Here is a 13755-nt window from a genome sequence, read left to right on the forward strand (position 1 = left end):
TGATGCACATGCAGAAGTACATCTTAACTTTCAAAAGCTGGGTCACCTGTTCCACAATGTGGTTCTCGTGCTAGCCACCAGGATGGCCTCTTATATCTCTTTTTGCATCTCAGACTTGGTTCCTCATACAATCTCACTTCTACTCAAAGGGCAACATTGAAGTTTGCTTTTGGTGATGTGTTCCATTTTATTTGTTCTCTGCGTATTATTTCAATGGACATAGAATCTTAAACTGAAAAAGATTTTCTTCCCACATCACAAGATGTTGTACACTGTCTCCTGGCTTCCATTGTTAATATGAGGTAGTAAATTTTTCTTCTTTTGTAGGTGACATGTTTCATCTCTAATACTTTCAAAATTTCTCCTTATTTTTTCCTTTATTGAAAAGATTTTTTTCTCACTTAATATATTCTGATTACAGTTTCCTTTCCCTCTACTCCTCCCAGTTCCTCTCCACCTCCCTTCCCATCCAGATCTACCCCTTCTATCTTTTATTAGAAAACAGGCTTCTAAGAGATAATATATGATTTGATATAACAAAACACATTGGAATTGGACACACACATACACACACACACACACACAGAAGGAAAAGAGCCCAAGAAAAGGCATAAGAAACAAATACATACTCAGAGACCCACTTGTTCACAGATTTAGGAACCCACAAAAACATGAAACTGGAAGCCAAAATATATACACAAATATATTATGCACATATAATATATTGTTCAAGCATGGGGACCTAAGCTTGGAGCTCCACTACCCTGCAAAAGTCACGCGTGGCAGTGAAATCTGTTACCCCAGTGACAGGGGTGGAAGACTGACAGAAACAGGCAGATCTCTGGACTTGATGTCGGCCAGGCTGGCCAAAATATCAAACTCCTGCTGCACTGAGAAATTCTTTTTAAAAATGACAGAAAAGGTAGCGAGCAGAGAAGATTTCCAATGCTGATCCCTGTACTTCACACGAACATTTGTACGAGCATTCACACGGATGTAAGTAAGTAGATAAATAAATATGTTCAAGAACAGTGGAAGGTATCCACATGCAAAAGGATGATACTGGACACTTATTACCAACCCCATTTACAGAAAGGAACATAGTTGAATCATAGATTTAAGTGTAAGTTGTGAAAACACAAACCTATCAAAATCACATACATACATTCAAGTCTCAAGACTTCTCATAAATGATTTATCAGATGTAAAAATAAAAGCATGGTATCAAAAGAAAAAGAATAACAAACTGGACTTGATCAAACTTCTGTGCCTAAAAGGACATCCTCACAAGAGAAAAATGAGCTCACAGAATGAGAGAAAACATGTCAAACTTTCAATCTGACAAGGCACTTGCATGCAAAGTACAAGGAATTTAGAACTTGATGGCGATAATAAATTTTTAAAACAGGGAAACTGTTTAACAGACATGATTTCACAGATGTCACACAAAGGTCTAGTAAACACATAGATGATGCTCAGCCTAGCGACTGCTCAAAGGAAGGCACAACTAGATCCTAAGAAGCGTGGGATGCTGGTGTGAGAGTGAAAGCAATGATCATATTTTGAATCATAACCACCCTTGAGATCATCTTTTCACCATTTCAGCCACACACATCATCTTTCTGGCAAGCTAGTTCTCTCCTATGCCCTCTAAACTGGTGGTAACAACTCAAATGAAGCACTCAGTAGGATTTAAATTAATGGTGAAAAGATGGGACTAAGGGAATGAAAAGCATCAGGATAAGGAAGGGGCCATTTCTTACATGGCTGCCTGTAGACACTGCCAAGCTAGCTGGAGAGCAATGTCTGAAGTGAATCAGGGAGGCTGTGCTTATGAAACAGAGGTAGGTTTGTCAAGAAAAGAACTTGAGAGTCAAGGCTAGTGGCTAGGAGCATAATTGTGGTGAGCAAAAGCAACGAGAAAGAAACTGAATGGATTACTCCAGGTGGATATGAGTTTGATGTATCAGTGGAGCAAGCAAATAGAGCTGAAACCGGAACATTAGTGATCCATGTACTCAGCAGTCGGTCACAGAAAGGTGTACAAAGGCCTGAAAGATGGAATACCACTAAGTCTCAGGGATTCAACAAAACATCCTGGTAATGTGATAAACATAGCTTTCTGATGTTTTCCCTCAATCAGCTTCACTCCTGACAGAGTAAACTATTAACATAAACCAAGTGATTTGCAGAAGACAAGCTGGCCACCAGCATAGCTGCATTGCAGACTGTTCAGAAAGCGTGCATTTCCTCTGCTCCTGCGAGGATGAGGGAGTCTGCACTCTTGCAGCATTCAGCACCCGCTCCAGCAGCAGGGCTTACAGCCCATTCTAAGTGGCACTCACTTCCTTAAGCAATGGGATGCTGAGCACTGTTTTGTCATCGCGTTTTCCCCTCACTGAAAACAATAGCACAGCTCCCATTAAGACTCGAACTGTTACGCTGTGCAGACATGAAAACAGAGAATGCATTTCTTTTCTTATTTGGTAAATATTTGGCTTTTGCGGCATCAGTAACTAATCACAGCTGCTTCCTTCAGTGACAAATGGATCCAATCAGGTAAAATTTCAAATGAAACTTGCAAACCACCAGTCATTCCATTATGCTGCACGATGACAGCGGCAGGGCTTGTGGGATATACGCATTAAATATGCATGTATTCATCAAATCAGACAAAGAAGCTAATGGGTTTCTGATTAGTGTTCTAACTCTATTATGGTGATACTTCCACGCACCCTGACTCAGCCCACAGTGCGAGCACAGCACTGGGAAGCCTAACACACAATCTGTCAGGCCATCTCTCTCTCAATACTGCACACTGATTTTTTTGGGTAGAACTTTTTTTCTCTTGAAAAACTGAAAGCAAAAAGAGCTGTGACACTGGAGTACTCTTCACTTTTAATAATAATAATTTCTAATTCTGTGTATCAAAACTAAAACAAAACCAAACAGATCCCTGTTTATCTCTATTAAGGCTTACAAATAATTCTGTTTCCAAAGGGACTCTACAGTGAGTACAATGACCAGACCAACATAGAATACAGCTGATACAATTTATCATACAGCTGATACAATTTTCAGTATGAAAAATTACAGATTTTGTGACAACATATAAATAGATTTCTATTACAATAAATTGGTACTCTGAATTAAGAACAACTAAAAAATATTTATTCACAAACTCAAAGCTATATGCTTTATGTAGGGGTGGTCAATTTTGATTCATAATTTACATTTATGGGGATGACTGTCACAACCAGGTATACAGTCAGTGATTAATGCCTGAGTTCAGCCTGTTAAAGTATGTTCTTAGCCACAGTGCCTGCAACCTCAGAACTTAGGACACTGAGCAGGATTTCCACTGTGAAGCCACCCTAGGCTGCACAGACTCTGCCTCAAATACAGACAGACACACAGACATGAGTCTATAGAACACAATCACCCTCAACGCCTTTGACAGACAGGATGCAGGCGACTTCCCAGTCAGGGTCAGAGTGCTGTCTGTAACCAGGCTTGCTTCCACAGGCACCACAGCCTTCGAGCTGAAGGCTCAAACTTCAGCCTAACCTGGAAAGTAACAGTGAGGTGGTAACTAAGAACAGTATCAACTCCTATCAAAAATTAACAACTTTGGGTACTTTCGTTTTAGGTTTCTGTGGTTTGGGCACATCCAGAACTTCTTCATAGTCTGCACTCATTCCCTTTGCCCAACGACCAACTGTAACGTTCTTCTCTGTAGAGGGGGTAAAAAGGAAAATCAAGTTATAAAACAACAGTAATCAAATGCTTCCACTTGGAGAGGTGTCAGCTTAGCAGAGGAACCAGTTTTGACATGAATAATCACAAAGAGAGAAGGCTCTGTTGCTGCAGAAAGCGAGCAATTCTGTAATTGATTAGAACCCTTGATTTCTGAGTACCACAAGCAATTTCTCATCCCAATTAGAGAAATGCAGCATCTACTTTGCAATGCACAAACTGATGAGAAAGCTCCTTCATTCTTTCCTAGAGTTCATCACTGAAGAGTCAATGAATTCCAAGAGCCCATAAACAGCAAGACTTAGGCGGCATCCATTTTAAATGCATAAGATTCCACCTGCGAAATTATACAACATCTGCTTGTCAGTTTTGTCATTTGGGAAGTGGCAATCCTCCCAGGAGGGAGAACTCAACTCCCACTTCATCACTTCAATCTCACTGCCTACACCATATAGAGATGATCTCCTAGACGTGACTATAAACAAACGCTCCTGGATTTGCATTTAAGCATCAGGGCAAGAAAGTAAGAATGGGAGGACTCCCATGAACTAGACTACATGAAATAAAAAGAAATGTATTTTTTCTCTAAGGGGTGTCCTATTGCCTTTCCTTACTTTAATTTTTGGTGTGTGTGTGAGTTCATGTGTGGGAGCATCAGGGCAAGAAAGTAAGAATGGGAGGACTCCCATGAACTAGACTACATGAAATAAAAAGAAATGTATTTTTTCTCTAAGGGGTGTCCTATTGCCTTTCCTTACTTTAATTTTTGGTGTGTGTGTGAGTTCATGTGTGGGAGCACATGCATGGGGAGGCCAGGATACAATCAGGTGTTATTTCACAAGCTCCATCTTCCTTGTATTTGAGACTGGGTCTCTCTAGCCTGGAGCTCAAGAGGCAGGTTACGTTAAGTGCCTAGCAAGCCCCAGGGAACCACCTCTTCTTGCCTCTCCAGTGCTCAGATTATAAGCATGCACCACTACACCTAGCTTTTTGGTCAGTTCTGGGGCTTGAACTCAGGCCCTCAACCTAAGCAACCTCCCCAAGCCTGTTTCTCTTTCTTTAGTAAAAGATTATCTCTATTCTACTCCTGACAAACTAGGGGAACAATGCTCTCTATATCCTTAGACATCTTCTACATGTGACAGTGAACACTTATAAAGCTTTTAATGACCAAGGCTAGTATTTAGCTAGGAAAAAAAAAAAAAAAAAGATTAGCAGCAGATGCTGTGTTGATAACACATTTTTAAAAAGTTTAACAGCTTTCATAACCATTTCGGAACATACAAAGCAAAGCACAAGCAGACACTCAGGCTTATAAATGCTGAAATTAATTTTGTATTTGAGTTTTATCTTAGGAATCAATATGGCTTTGCTAAGTAACAAAGGAAGTCCCAGCATAATTAATCACATTTCAGAGCAAACAGGAAGCTTGTGAGATGCTTTTGAGAATACAGTCCTGCAGCTTACCAGCTTGCTTCCCTGAGAACAGACCTGATGTTCAGGGACTCGGGGCTGTCACAGGACGTGACAAGGTCACTGGGTCACTGTCACAAAGCAGTCAGCAGTGCCTGTCTGAGTTATTACTCAGGAAGCACAGAGGGGAATACCTCGTATGGACAGGGGACTAGAGCTCACCTGAATTCTGATTTTCAGGGCAATCTTTCTTCAAGTGTTCCACAGAGCCACAGAGCTTACAGCCACCGCCTAGGGAGAGAACAGGGTCACTGAGTACAACAGCATCCTGACTCAGGGCTTGGAACCTCCAGGAGCAATTTTATATTTTATGTGGTCCCCACATTCCTGATGATTGTAAAGGTAGCTGGAGTCAGGAAGCTGGGTGGGTGCCATCACTCCTGTTACTACTACAGAATTTCAAAACACTAAGTGGTACCCAGCTGTTGCTGCTTGCACCAGATCTTCCAGAGAAAAGCAGAGAAGAGAAACCTGACAGCAGGCACCTGCCTAAGCTATGGCACAGAAGTCTAGAAAGGACTCAGGAAGGGCAGTCACGGTGCAGAGCCTTCACCTGGAAACAAACTTGTATGCACACACATTTTTGGCCTCTGAGGAAGATGCCCACAGTTTCTATCAGTTTTTCAGCAAGCCAGAGCCGCTCCCGCCTCCCGTGCCACTGCTCTACCTGCTCTCAGATGGGGAAGTCACTTTCTTAGGCAGCTCTGTTCCAATGCTTTCCATCTGTAGGTCCTGCTAACCCGAGAAAACACCCCCATCTGTCTAATTTAAGCAACATTACAAGATGGTGAGTTACAACTTGTGGTTTTCACAATAATCAGGCCACTCATAATATCATGCGTGTGTGAAGTGCCTCATTAGAACATGTCTCCATAGGATGCAAACCTGTCTCACATGTATGGGATGCACTCCTCTCGCTTTAAAACAACAACAAAATTATCCATCTGTCTAACCACACAAAGCCATTCTTGCTCAGAAGTCAACTTTCTAGGCCCAAGATTGTCCTTTATGGCTTGGTAAACACAGAAGAGGCCCTTGACTAATGCATATAACTTTAAAAAAGATGAAGGTCCAAGCAAAATCTAAGCCACCACTGACACTAAAGTGTGTAATTTCTTCAGGAGGCAAAAAAGATGCCAACCATGGAGGACTCACCAAGATACATTTTGATTTCAGAAACCAGAGAAAATTCATCCTAGAATCAATAAATCAAATGTCCTCATCTTAATTTCACAAGTGACAAACTAACACAAGGCTACAGCTGGTGAGTGGTGGTGACAATGACTCCAAGTGCTACATGGTTTTCCACTGGATCCTTGGGGAGGGGGACCTCAAGGCATGACACAGAGATACCTAGGACCTAATGGCACCAGACACTTCCAGGCAACACCACCTTCTGCAGGACTCCAGACACAGCAGTCTTTATCACAGGCTTATAATACACTCACTGAGCCAAAGACAGGAAAGTTACATGAAGCCCAGGTCATGAGTAAGGAGAAACTTCAGAAGCAAGTATCGCAACAAAATGGAACAGTGCACACCACACTCCCCTAGCACAGTGGCTTGCAGATGATATTAATGCACTGCACAGCTTTTCAAACCTTTTATGAATTTGGGATATCTCTCTGCTTCTGTTGAGCTCAAACATCCACAGACATTTAATATTTTTCCACAAATAATGCTGAAGCAAGGAGTTTGAGAAGTATGTCTTAGCTTTTCCAGATTTATTACTAAATAAAACTATAGTACATGAATAGTCCAGCACAGAACAATATTTGGTAAAGGCACTCAAGGTCTCATCTTGTCAAGAACTTATTAAAAAGCAGACAAACTGTCAGATCATAACTGTGCAATGGTGCTCACCATCAGCATAGACTCCTTTTCTATTATCAGGGCAGGACCTGGAGAGGTGTCCCATTTCTCCACAGACAAAACATTTTGCAAAAGGAAATTCACCTGTAAGAATTAATGTTCCCATTAATTTACTGTGTATATAACAAGTCATATGATTCACATCACTTTGAAGTACTGTAAACAGAAAACACGTCTTTTTACTGACCTGGCTATTTAACGGTCACCCTCCCACAGTACCAAGCAAGAACCTAAAAGAGAACATACCGAGAGCAGGGTCTACGCTGGCTCTGCACTTGGTGAGCTCGTGCTCCGTGGACCCGCAGCGGTAGCAAATGCCAGTGCCCATGTCCTGACTCTCGAGCACAGCTGGGCAGTCTGCAATCCCATGGCCAGGCTGTCTACAATGGAAGCACACCTGGGAAACAAAATACAAGTTTCCACACGGTAATACTACTCTCCTGCCTTTACCAATTTTTCATCAAAACTATATTTTGCATTTTAAAATTTAAAAAGAAAGCATCAGTATTGTATTCTGTATAAGAAAAAATTTTCCACATCCCCAAACAGTCAGGAGCCATTTCTGCCACAGGGACTTAACTGCTTCTGAGAATTAATTCCATCAGTCCATTACTATCAAACACAAAATTATAAATGGCTTTGCAGGAGACAATTGCTCAAATGAATCGAACAACTATGGGTCATACACCTTTTACTAAGGATGCCTGCACCAGAAAACAAAGGGCACATTCAGGGGAGGAGCCTCTGTAGAAGTCAGACAATGGCTAATTAATACTTGTATTTTTAAATTTCATAGTTGAATGAAGCTGGGCTCAGTTTGGCACTATGATTCAGGTCACAAGGTATGAGCTATCTGGTAGGTCCAGCAGGTATCTGCGTGTGGATGGCTGAGTGGAGCCTGCCCAGGAGCAAAGCTTCTTCAGTGCTGGGAGGCACAAAGCATTATTAAAGTGTGGATATTTAAGATATTATGGCATCTGAGACCCACAGTGTTAAGCATTGAGGAGCACTCCACCCAGCAAAGGCACTAATAAGAACAGGAAGGTCAGAAAATCACTAGAATAGCTTCCTGCTCACATAAACAGAACAGCTGGACCAACAGCATGGAAGAAAAACCCTTTCAGAAAGAAAAGGTCAAGCCATCCCCAGCCAAATCCTGTTATAGAAAGTCTCCTCCTAATGAGCACTCTGATCTGACATAAACAGGTTTCTGCAGGCCGATTGCTTCGAAACCCAAAGCTGTGACAATCCGGCACACTTGGTATCGCCTGCTTCTGCCACTTTATAGACAGAATACGGCGGGGGTTCCCTGAAGTTTCTGACTGCCATAAAGCGATGGCCCAGGTTTTATTCAGCAGGGGTATGGGACTGGATGGAAGAGAAGTGTGAGTGGAACCACAGGCTGTTGGTGAGGACAGAGGCCCCTGAAGGCATGGTAGACCGCACTCCGGGGAGAGCAACAGCTCACAGCGATGCATCTCATCTGGCTGCTGCAGACTTGCTGTCTCTAATAGTGACAGCTGAAGTAATTTGAAGACTCTGTAACGGTTGGTTGACACTGGCTCAAAACACCAGTATGTGGTGGGGCGAACTATGATCCAAAATAGAAGTTATAAACTGTGGAAATACTCAGATGCTAACAGAGCAACTCAGTAAATTGTGAGAAGAGGAAACCCATCTCACTTTGGTTCCAGGACGCGCCAGTTACACAGCGAAGGATGGAGATGTGTATTCACCACAGTTACACTGAGCACTGACCACAGAGCATCTGCTTACCCAAAACACCATCCAGACTACATGACTTCCAAAACTAGGTCTCTTCTGAGAACTGTGGACTACCAAAGACACCTAAACCATTCCAAGTCACTTAGAGGCCAGGTGAATTGCCTGCAATTCCTGGGAGGCAAGGGCAGGTGGTCATCCTAAGTCTGAGGCTAGCCTGATCTATATAGTTAGTTCCAGGTTAGCCATGGCTAAATAACAACACTCCATCTCAAAACAAGCAAACAAAACGGCCCTTAAAAAACCTAATGACTCTAGCAATCCACCTACGTTTAAGTAGAAAACAGCCAAGGGCAGCAGGATGGCGTTTAGACCATGGGACAATAGTAAGATGGGGCTTATCAGAAGCTAAGAAAACCACCAGCACTAATTTTTATTGCGTTAAAAAAAAAAAAAAACACTTAAATAAAAGGAACTATTTTCTTATAGTAAAAAGACTTTTAAAGTTTAAACATCATACTAAATAATATTAAAGTTTCTGTCCACATAGGTGGTGTATATAAAATACTCTAATTTGTATTATGATAACCAATATCGATTTTCAAAAAATTACAACCACCCATGCACAGTAAAAAATAGGAATTAGGTCTGGAGAGATGACCTGATGTGAAGAGCCCTGGCTGATTTTTCCAGAGGACTCAGGTTCAGTTCCTAGCAATGACAAGATGGGGTACAGGCTCACAGATGGGGTACGGGCTCACAACTGTCTGTAACTTCAATTCCAGAAGAACCAATGGCCTTTTTCTGGCCTCCTGAGCACCAGGCACATAAGTGGTACATAGACATACATGCAGGCCATACATGTAAAAAATTCATATGACCCACAATACACCTATACATATAAAATAAAAATTGACTTGACCCACAGCCAGACATTATGCAGAGAGGAAGTCTCAACTGGAGATCTCTATCTGGTCTCCCCTTGGAACTTGAGGAACCAAAGAAGAGAAGGAGGGGATTTGTGGGAACCAGAAGGATTGAGGACACCAGGAGAACATGCTCCATTAACCAACTGAGCAGGGCTTGCACGGGCTCACAGAGACTGAAGCAGCAAGCACGGAGCCTTCCCAGGTCTTCTGCGTATCTTAGGTCTGTTACCTTGTGTTTTTGTGGGACTCCTAACAGTGGGAGAGGGTGTGTCCATGACTCTTTTCCCTGCTCTTGGGACTCTTTTCTGCCTAGTGGGTTGCCTTGTCCAGCCTCAATACGAAGGCTTTTACCTTGTCTGATTGTATGGTGTTTGGTTGTTGTCTCTTGGAGGCCTGTTTTTTTCTGAAGAGAAATGGAAGGAAAGTGGGCAGGTGGAGGGAAGCAGGGAGCAGTGGAGGGAGAGGTCAGAATGTACTCTATAAGAGAAGACACTGTTTTCAATACTACTACTACTAATGATAATAATTTTTAAAAAACATGAAATTAAATCAGGGATTTAAAAAGAAAGCATCTTATTCTAGTCGGGTAGAATGTTATTGTTCAGGGCATGGTAGCACACACACTTTTTATATGCAGAACTCAGGCAGCAGAGGTGGGTAGATCTCTTTTGAGTTCAGGTCCAGTGGGTCTTCAAAGCCATACCCAGGCCAACCAAGGCTACAAAGTGAGACCCTTTCTCAAAAAAGATAGAAGATAAACGAACTGTCCTTTCAAAAATGTCTTTTAGAGCTGGGAGAGATGGCTCAGGCAGAAAAGCACATGCCACACAGGCATGACAACCTGAATTCAAGCCTCAGCTGCCATGTAGACAAGTTAAGTGTGGTAAAGCATAGATAGACTCCTAACACTGGAGAGGCACATGGGCCATTGGCCAGCCTGTAGAGTCTTACTAGAAAGTTCCAAGAAAATGAGAGAAAGCAAAAGACCCCCCATCTCAAAGACAAGACAGACGGTGTCTAAGGAGTGATGCCTGAGGCTGTCTGCTGGCTTCAACATGCATGCACACACACAGTCTTGCCTACTTCCATACATGTACCCTACACACCACACACACACACACGGCTTTTGGCTATGCTTGCTGGCCTATGACTGTATTCCATTTCCAAGAGGAGGATTGCTGTAAGCCTGGAAGCCATAAGCCCTGGCCGTGTAAAGTCAGGGTGTCTGGCATCTACCAACCAGGGAAGTTTCCTGCCTTGGCCATTGAAACCTGCCATTGCCAAACTGTTTTGAAGATGCCTTAACTTTCATGGAGAGAGGATGACAGGGACCCGACCTCTCCCTCGTGAATAAATACAGATAACAAGTGTACTACTAATATCATTTTTTAAAACCATGGAATTAAGTCGGGGATTTCCACTCAGGTAGAACGTTACTGTTCATATGGTAGCACACACTATCAGTGCAGTGTGGAATGGAGGGTAGAACAGCCATTCCTTTCAGGTAACAGCAACTTTGAACCTGTGGTATCGAGTAGTTTTTATCCGCAGCTATTGAAAAGCTGTTACTGTAGTGGTAGGACAAACACAGGTTTTGAATTCAGTTTGACTCTCACCTCTAGCACCTACCAAGTGGCTTTCATCAAGTCACTTAATCTAGATATACTTCTGTGTTTTCTGCCTGTAATATAGGAACACTATCATTTGTATAGTGTTGCTATGACAACTAACCAGTATACTAAGTATGTATGTATATATAATATACATATATATAATCATTGTACACATGTAAAACAATAGTAGGTATTATATATAATATATATATATATAATTATATATACATAGTCTTGTGCTAAGCAAGCACAAGACTTAAGAAGATGCCCTAGGACAGCAGTAATTGGGCTCTGTTAAAATACATACTGTGTGAGCAGGTGAACGACAGTTTCTAGATACGCAAAGAGGTAAATAACAAGCAGACATGATGACCTACCATTGCATTTCTCTTTGCTGCTTGTCTTTTTAACCGTCTTCCTTCCCGTCGACTGTCTTTCTTTAAGGCCAGTGCAATCTCTTCCCTCACTCCCTGGCTGTCTGCTGAGACCAGCTCTCCATTGTGAAGCATTTGTGAGTTCTGTTTCAGGTATTCCATGAATCCATTCACATCTTCATTCAAGTATTCTTTTTTCTTTTTGTTCTTCTTATGTTTTGTTTGAGGTGCATCATTTTTAAGAGACAGTCCACTCCCTTGATGTTTTTGCTTTGGGAAGTTCTGATTTGCTCTCTCCACAGACCCCTTCCTCATGTCCTCCCATGATGTTGCAGACAAGGGCCTCCTATTATTTGAGGTAGTAACTCTAGCCCACCTGGTCATGGTTTCATCAGGGCTACTTTACCAATCTGTAATAAAAGAGCAAGTAGTAATTAATTAAAAACCGAAGATATAGACAGGTCATTATTAACAAATATACGCATGTCTTAAACCTTAAGCCACCAACACGTCATTGAGGTATCTGCATGGACCACACGGTATTCTGCATAGACATTTCCCTAAAATAATTTTGGCATTGAACAGAGAAGTTGCATTCCAGTTGAAGAAAAAGATGTATATTATACTTGCTTAAAACTAGAAAGCAATTTGCCAACAAACGGTTTTTAAATTATAATCAAATATAACTACTTTGAGCGGGCCTCTCAAATGCTGCAGATTTCCTGGCTATTTCTTTTCCCACCTGTAAACCACAGTCTACTTGGCACCAATTTTCTCGCTTACTTTACCATTTCAATGCGACATCTTGCAAAGCACATTAGTAAGCACGCAGAAGCCTGTCCTGTAAGTTTGTCTTTACTTCTGCCCAGTAGTTGTATAAATTAAGGCAGTATATAAAGTGTTTGCAGCCCCGTGATAGCCTTCTCTTATTAATGAGGGCGCTGCCATTTGCAGTCCAATGGTTTTAAATCCCATTTCAATGATTCAAACTGTAAAATAAACTTCATGCTAAGAAGCTTGTTTGAATACCCTTAATAACTATGTTCAAATTTTAAGAAAGGACTCATTGAGAGTATAGATGGGCACATATTTTTGAAGGGGTTTATTTTAAGACAAATTATTTGGTTCCAACATATAACTGAGCATTTTGCTTTGCACGCTACCTAGTAATTCCGAAAAAGGTTTCTTTTTTTGAGAACATCAGACACAAGCAAAGCATGTGACTGTCACCGGGAGGGCGGACCCTCCTCCCGCACACGGACGTGAGGCTCAGGGTGTCAGGCGGGGGAGTCGGGAAGGCTGGACAGGCCAGGCATCCCCGAAGCGCACTGGCGCTTTTCCCTGCCCGCCCCCGGCAGCGCACCCCGTGGGCACCCTGGGCTCGCGAGGCCCGACAGCCCGGCGGGACGACCCCACTGCTCCCGTCTCCGTCCTCGCGACCTCCCGCACGAGTCCAGCCCGGCCAGCCGGAGGTGGCTCCGAGGCCCCCGCAGCCCAGCCGGCGGCGCCCGCGCAGCTCCTTACCCGACGAGAATCCTCCAGAGCAGCTGAGACAGCAAGCCAGAGCAGCCCGGCCCCGACGGAGCGCGGCTAAGGAGATCGGAAGTGCGTACGTCTTCCGCGGCGCGTCACTTCCGGTGGCCCCTGTTAGGGTTCCGAGAAGCGTCTTTCGGGAGGGTTCCGTTGGAAGGGGAGGCGAGCGCAGCTTGGTGGGCTGCATGGCGTTTACAGGGCGCTGCACTGGACTCCCGGGACGCGAAGATGAGCTCTCCGTCTGTGCTGTCCGGGAGTGTACAGTTTAAAGACGAAAGGCCTGCTGGGAGTGAGGTCTTCCTTTGAAAATCCCAACTGTAGTGAAACTGCCTGTGGGAGAGGCTCGCCAAAGGTGTCAGCGCTGTAGAAGTGTCACTGGGGTAAAATCTGAAAAGACCTTTGGAGGACCTGTTGGCCTAACTGAACATTCAAACTTGTGGCCAGAGTTTATTTTTAAAGAAAATTCTTGTCCTCCGTCCTGCC

At 43.0% G+C, this 13755-nt stretch overlaps 1 protein-coding gene across 1 annotated transcript; it reads right to left on the minus strand.

Moving 5' to 3' along the window:
* Positions 1–2881: 2881 nt before the first annotated feature.
* On the minus strand, positions 2882–13402 carry Zcchc9 (zinc finger CCHC-type containing 9). The gene is made up of 6 exons (XM_021663833.2): positions 13264–13402; positions 11743–12149; positions 7348–7498; positions 7093–7185; positions 5392–5460; positions 2882–3733 (listed from the first exon to the last, which is right to left on the minus strand). Exons 2-6 carry the CDS (start codon positions 12121–12123, stop codon positions 3615–3617), a joined length of 813 nt encoding a protein of 270 aa, XP_021519508.1. The 5' UTR covers positions 12124–12149; positions 13264–13402; the 3' UTR covers positions 2882–3614.
* Positions 13403–13755: the final 353 nt, after the last annotated feature.

Source organism: Meriones unguiculatus, chromosome 2 (assembly GCF_030254825.1).
Source record: "Meriones unguiculatus strain TT.TT164.6M chromosome 2, Bangor_MerUng_6.1, whole genome shotgun sequence".
Classification (NCBI taxonomy): domain Eukaryota; kingdom Metazoa; phylum Chordata; class Mammalia; order Rodentia; family Muridae; genus Meriones; species Meriones unguiculatus.

What these genes read in the sequence shown, in the direction of transcription:
- Zcchc9 (XM_021663833.2), bottom strand. Translation starts at nt 12,123, where the DNA reads ATGACCAGGTGGGCTAGAGTTACTACCTCAAATAATAGGAGGCCCTTG. An exon ending in AAAAGGAGTCTATGCTGATG is followed by an intron (nt 5,461 to 7,092) that starts GTGAGCACCATT and finishes TTCTCTCCCTAG; the next exon opens with GCGGTGGCTGTAAGCTCTGT. An exon ending in CCCTGAAAATCAGAATTCAG is followed by an intron (nt 3,734 to 5,391) that starts GTGAGCTCTAGT and finishes CCCCCTCTACAG; the next exon opens with AGAAGAACGTTACAGTTGGT.